The 6,427-nt window shown below is 38.7% G+C and overlaps 1 protein-coding gene across 9 annotated transcripts in view; it reads left to right on the top strand.

Moving 5' to 3' along the window:
- The window catches only part of DUSP16 (dual specificity phosphatase 16), a 62,470-nt gene that overhangs the window by 50,592 nt on the left and 5,451 nt on the right, over window positions 1-6,427 (top strand). For all 9 annotated transcript variants that reach the window (XM_064654249.1, XM_064654242.1, XM_064654244.1 and 6 more), the window contains 2 exons: window positions 4,992-5,151; window positions 5,848-5,971. In XM_064654249.1, coding sequence (XP_064510319.1) covers window positions 4,992-5,151; window positions 5,848-5,971 — 284 coding nt within the window. The remainder of the gene's footprint in view (window positions 1-4,991; window positions 5,152-5,847; window positions 5,972-6,427) is intronic.

Here is a 6,427-nt window from a genome sequence, read left to right on the forward strand (position 1 = left end):
CCTCAGTAACCTATCAACCAACAGCAAACTATCATATCTGCCATTACAGCAGGTGTACTTTCCTGTGTACAGCTCTGACTGGTTTGTTTTGGCAGGTCTTGGATGTTAACACAATTAAATTTATTGGTTACAGTAGGACAAAGGAAGATTGTCTGTTTTTTAGTATTTCCTTCAAGTGCTAGAAAAAAATAGCATTTAAATACCATGAATTGTGTAATAAGGGACTACTGCAAACAAATCTTTGTACATCGACTGAAATGTTCAGACCTGGACAATCAGTGGGGTTGTTTAAAATGAGCTTTTATGGTAGCACTGCACTAAGAAACTTCTACTGTTTTTAAGTACATGTACATTTAGTAATTTTTGCTCCTAAAGTATAGCCCAGAATATTTTTGTGTATTTAAAATGGTCAGCAAAGTCATCAAATATATCACTTGTAGGATGTGGGACTATTAGATGTTTAAAAGAGCTTGTCTCAAATTGCAGTAGGTCTATATTCCACAGATATTTGCTTCCATGAGGAGATCAACTCATATTGCTTCCAGTCTGAATCTTGGGTCCCTTCACAAAGGAATTTTTATTACTTCTGCTGCATGTGCCCTCTTGCCTCCCATATTATCTGACAGTCCTATTCAATCTCCAACAGCCTTCATAAGCTGGCATTAAATACATGGATAGGGGAGAGGGAAGGGGTGCTTCACCCTACCACATTGCCTTAATTATGTGCAAGGCTTTTGTGTATGGTTTTGTATCCATGTACAAAGCTTAAGCCAGGAACTATCCTACATAGTCCTGTAACTGGATCACATTCATGTACTTTGACCATTGTATTTTTTACTGTTTTCTTCTACTTTCATTCCATTCCAGTCTGGCCATTAATAGGCTATTTTTACTTATTTTAAGGGCATTTTTGAAACCCAAGTAATCATGTAGAAGGTAATTGTGCTTTAATAGTGAGGACAGAAACGGAGGATAGTCAGCAGTCATTGCATCTACTTTGTCCTTTAAAATCTTCCTTGTCTTTATTGCCAGGTAGTGAATCAGCAACTCAAACTTGATTCACTTATGATGGATGTCAAAGCAGCTTATTACTATTCCTGAGTAATTTGTGGCCCCCAGACAAAAGACAGCAGGAACTAAGTAATTAAAAGGAAAAAAAAAATTCTTTGCTTTCAATGGTAGGGTATTAGAAAGATGCTTTTATGCTGTCTGTTCCAGTGTGCCAAGGGCAGGTGCTATTCTAAGACAGGGTGGGGAGGGAGGGAACAACTTGTTCTCTTCCGGGGCCAGGGATGTGTTACTTTGTTTGGGATGTGACTGGAACTCCCGTGGTGTGACTCCTAAATGGTGCATAATCCCAGGGGGTTGAAAGAGGCTGTTCCTTGCAGTAAATTGGTGCATATGAATAAGCGCTGGGCACAGGCATGGTATGTGTGCCTCTCCAGGAATGGAATCCAGGTGGTAGCAGTGGTCAGAACTTCCATTATAGGGCTGGAGGAGGCTAAAAACCTCAACTACTGCTGGTGAGCCCTGAGTGTGGCAGAGCTGGCTACAGCTCAGCCCTGGGGGTGGCTCTCTTGTCCATTAATCTACAGTCTTGATAATTTCCGTGTGTGTTGAAGGAAGTCCTGCAGCTGCAGATACTTTAAAATTAATGTAAGAGCCCCAGGAGTTGGTTGGATTGGTACGTCTTCACATACTCTTGGGAATGAAAATCAAAGACTACTGTGTTTCCCATTTGGTGTGGAGAATGACAAAAATGACAGCATACCACCTACAGAAAGTTCAGAAAGTTCTTACTGCCTGGTGTCATCCTTGACAGTCAGTCTTTTGGAAGTTTTTCCATTGGCAACTAAAATACCTCTTAGATTTCTTATTCATTTTTAGGACAAATACACATCTTATGATTTCAGATCTACTTATTTTTTGTATCTTTTTCCTCTTTGAACAAACACGGGAAATGCTTTGTTCTGGGCAGGTCACTTGTTCACTGCACTGAAGTAGACTTTAGTGTCGGTGGTTTATCCCATCTCTTCAGTGTACATGGTTGCCTCTGGAAAATGCAAAATGGCTTCCATCTTTAATATTGGAAAATATTAATAAGCTGTGGAAACAAATTACAATTTCTACCTTGTAGAGTCCACGTGATGTTTTCCCAAGTGTTGGCAACTCCCAGTTTCCTGGATTTAATCACTTTCTTGATTTAACTAGAAGTGGTAGCTGGACATTGGCACATTAGGAACACAAATAATGGATCTCTGCTGCTCTTCCTTCAACATGCTTTGCTTCTGGGGAAGCCTGTATCCTATACAAGGATATTGGGGAGAGCAAGAAGGATGACTCTTACTACATTGGTTGCCCAGAAATACCTGGTAAGAAAGCTGGGAAGTAAAGAACATTCAAAAGTGGAGGGCCAGAAACAAAAAAATAGGGGTAAATAGCAAAGTTCTGTCTTCGTTAAGAAGACACTCAAGGAGCTGGGAAGTGGTTAAGTTTGCATGCCCTGTTTTAATGGCCTTGTGGGAGGTACTTGGGACAAGAAGCCAGCTTTCTGTTAAGATTAAAATAGCTGTTTTCTATTCAGGTCCAGATTAAAAAAAAAAAAAAATTGCTGAAAAATTCTAGTAAGATTTCCAAAACTATTAAGATGTAGTTGTACACACTGACATTATTTTTGCCTTCAGATGCTATCTGTGAGTTATGTCACCAGACATACTGATTTTTCTAAAATTAAATTGTCTCAAAAATATCAGCAAAAAGAACTCTTAATCTGCATTACTAATTTGACCTGATGATTTAAAGATTTTGATATTTTATCAAGATGAGCCTACCTTTTTAGGAGCTTTATAAGCTTATCTCAGAGTGAATGGCTAGGGGAATGCTTCTCTTGTTGCAGGACTGTCTTCATGATCTTTTAAAATACTACAGCTTCTTGCCATTAATACCTCTGCTAATAATGGTTTATTTGGCAAAGATATGCAAACAGAAATGCTTCGTTTGTGTCCTTCAGCAGAACTATTGATTAATTCAGGAAAGATTTAGGAGACTTTTTATATTTTTTACAGATTTCTTTCTAAATGTTTAAGTCTGAAAATATTCATAATATTTTTTGCAGTGTTGCAATACTAAAAACCTCATAAAAGTTTTAAGAGAAAAGTTTGTTTCAGTTTTGGGTCTCAGTGTGATACATTGTGGTTATCTCTGTGGCATTGCAAGAGGGTACTGATATTCATTGCTCTTTGTGAAAGAGAGGGAGACTAAATTCTAACCTCGACGGCAGTGATAGTGTCCTTTCTGAAAGTTAGTATAATAGAAAAAAAAAATCTGTATTGTGGTTATGGGCCAGAACAAGCCTCCTACTTACACCTCAAGGTTTTTACCAGCATTTAAACTGTAAAACTTTCTGCTTTCCTGCTTACATAACTATTCTTTTCTTCCAGACCTGGATTTTATTTCCTGGAACAAAATAGCATTTTAGGGTGCTATTAATTTTCAGATTAAACAAGTTATAAAATGTAAATAAGCTTACAAAAGAGCATTTACCTTCTTTTCACAAAGTTGTTAGTATTAGGATTTCTGGATCTTCCTCCCATCATAATTCACTTCTTCCTCTTGGGTGCCTTACAATTAAGGCACTGTTATAGTTATTATACTGGAGCAGGTTGCACAGGGAATGATTGATACTTTAGAATAGAAGGAAGTATAACTTCTTTCTTTAGCCTTAGGCTGAAAGACAAGCACTAATATTTTGGGGTGGTTTTTTGGCTTGTAGATCTCGGACTTGGCATCTTTTGTTCCCATTTGAATAATCAATTCCACATCAAAAACCTTGCATAACTGTGGAATTGTGATGGCTGGACTGTGCAGCTCACCAGCGTTTATGTTTTAAAAGAAATAATAAGGTTTTCCATTCTTTTAAATTCATTCCCCCCTCCCCCTGCCCCTTAGCTGTATTCTGAACAAAAATGCACCATGGCAGTCCATTTGTTCATCACCTCCCTTCTTTATACATGAGAATGTTCATGACCCTCCATGTACTTTTGTACTGGCTATTCCAGTTGATCCTTCCTCATCTTCAAGCAGTGACAACAGGGAGTGAGCTGGTTTGGAGTCAGTATTTCAACTTAGTGATCTGAAACAAATAATCATTTCACAGAAGTTGATGCTGAAGAGCTTGGGATGCTGGAAGGGGAAAGTTGTGTAGCCCAGGACAGTGAGGGAGGGATGCTGGGCATCGGGGGTATCCCTTGCACATGTAAGATACCAGGAGTCAAGCTAGTCCCCTGCACCAAGAAACCCATTCCCAGTACCTTTCCTCTCTGGATAATTCCAAATATTCCCCTATTCCCTTACAGCACTCCTGCTTTTAAACATGTCAGTATGTAAGGAAGGTGCAACAGCATCAGCTGTGAAGGGCGGGCAGGGCTGAAGGGAGCTTGCTTGTTCAGCCGGGGAGATGTGCAGGAATGGGGAGGGGGAAATCAGTGACATATTGGAATTTTCACATTCCCTTAGAAAAAAGAAAGCCCCTGAGACCTGAGAGGAGACTACAAAAGGCATCCATTTCATTTCATATTTCTCACCAATACCTGTGATAGGGCAACCTCAGATATCTGATTGGGAAAACACATATTCAAGTCAGCACATGGGAAGTGTTTGTTGTCAGCTTGCACAGTGAGAATTTAAACCAAAATAGCAAAAAATTCATTCTCTTGGAAGTGATGCTTCAAAGTAGCAGAAGGTATTCTACTATTATTTCTGTTCTTTGTAAACTTTGTTTTTATGGGATTTGCAGTCCAAATGTTATTTGCACGCACTGGATGTCTCCTTAAAAGTTGTCAAAAGAATTAAAAGCTGAGGAGTTATCTTTTTCTCAAAAGAATGTCCCTTATACAGCTAAAGGAATTCCAACACAAATTTCAGTTTGTTTTTTAGCTTTGTAATGTGCCAAAGGTACCTTTTGACTTCTCTAGGCTTAATCTTTCTCCTAGGAGCTGATGCAGCAGAACGATATTGGCTACGTACTGAATGCCAGCAATACTTGTCCGAAGCCTGATTTTATTCCAGAATCCCATTTCCTCAGAGTGCCTGTGAATGACAGCTTTTGTGAGAAAATTTTGCCTTGGTTGGATAAATCAGTCGATTTTATAGGTGAGAAGAAAATTTAAATTCTTTCTCTCTCTCAGTTTTTTGATTCCTCTGTGTGTCTGCCTTGCTGTTATGGTTGGAGAAGCCCTGAATGCTTTCTGGGTGGTATGAAAATACCCTCGGGATCTGTGTACATGATCAGCATCGCTCTATAAGCACAGAAGCAAAATAACACAGCAAAGTAACATTCTGCCACTGCATGTTCCAGCATGACAGAACAAAAACACTTAAGAGCACAACTCTGCTTTCAGGCAGCCTGGTAGAATCCCAATATATGTCTGCAGAGAGTGAATTAGAAATTTGGACATACAGCTTCTGTCCTGACCTGTGAGAAGTGAGCTAGCCAAATTTGAACTGGCCAAATTGTTCCATCATGAATGTTTGCTTGTTACTTGTATATAAAATTAGAAACAATTACCTTTCCCAGACATCTAAATAGGGTGGTTTATGTGCACATTAAATTGAGGTATACTGTAACTGTGGTATGTTTGCTGTGTGTGTTATGCTTTCTCTATACTTAGTCCTGTACAGTGCTGGAGAAAAGAAGTGATTTTTTTGTTAAAAGCTTCCATGAGATTTGTAATTAGCAGTTAATTTGGAAGTTTTGAATAATTTTAAATAACATTGCTTTCTTTGCAAACTTTTCATCATGGTAAAATGCTGCCGACTTTGACTCTTGCCAATTTCTTTGCTATGTAGAAAAAGCAAAAGCATCAAATGGCCATGTGTTAGTGCACTGTTTAGCTGGGATATCTCGCTCTGCCACAATTGCTATTGCCTATATCATGAAGAGAATGGATATGTCCTTAGATGAAGCTTACAGGTAAGAAGAAATTTCCTTTTCATACTAATTCTTGTCCCTGTGTGCTTATTTTACAGTGAATGATAAACTGTTATAGGACCAAGGGTAGAAGCAGACATTTTACCTGGTAGTTCACTGTCCTCTGCACACTCTTCTTTGAAGCATAAGACTTCCTCCAGAAAAAAATTAATGGTGTTGAATAGACATCACACAGCTCATATTAACTGCCCACCTGCAAAAAGGACTTTGCTCCAAGTAGGCAAATACATGGAATGTAAACTGCCTATTAAATGTATGTATATTCTCCTGGTTCCAGCCAGGAAAGGGTGGGAGCTTGTGCAAGCTGATATTCCAGGTTATCATGTCAGCTCGACTATTCCTTAGCACTGTTGGCTCTTTCACAAATTAAAAAAAAGCACTAATAAAAAATGCAAGTTTTGTTTGACATTTTTCATGTGCTTGCCTGCATTTGTGCTA

Source organism: Pseudopipra pipra, chromosome 5, assembly GCF_036250125.1.
Source record: "Pseudopipra pipra isolate bDixPip1 chromosome 5, bDixPip1.hap1, whole genome shotgun sequence".
Classification (NCBI taxonomy): domain Eukaryota; kingdom Metazoa; phylum Chordata; class Aves; order Passeriformes; family Pipridae; genus Pseudopipra; species Pseudopipra pipra.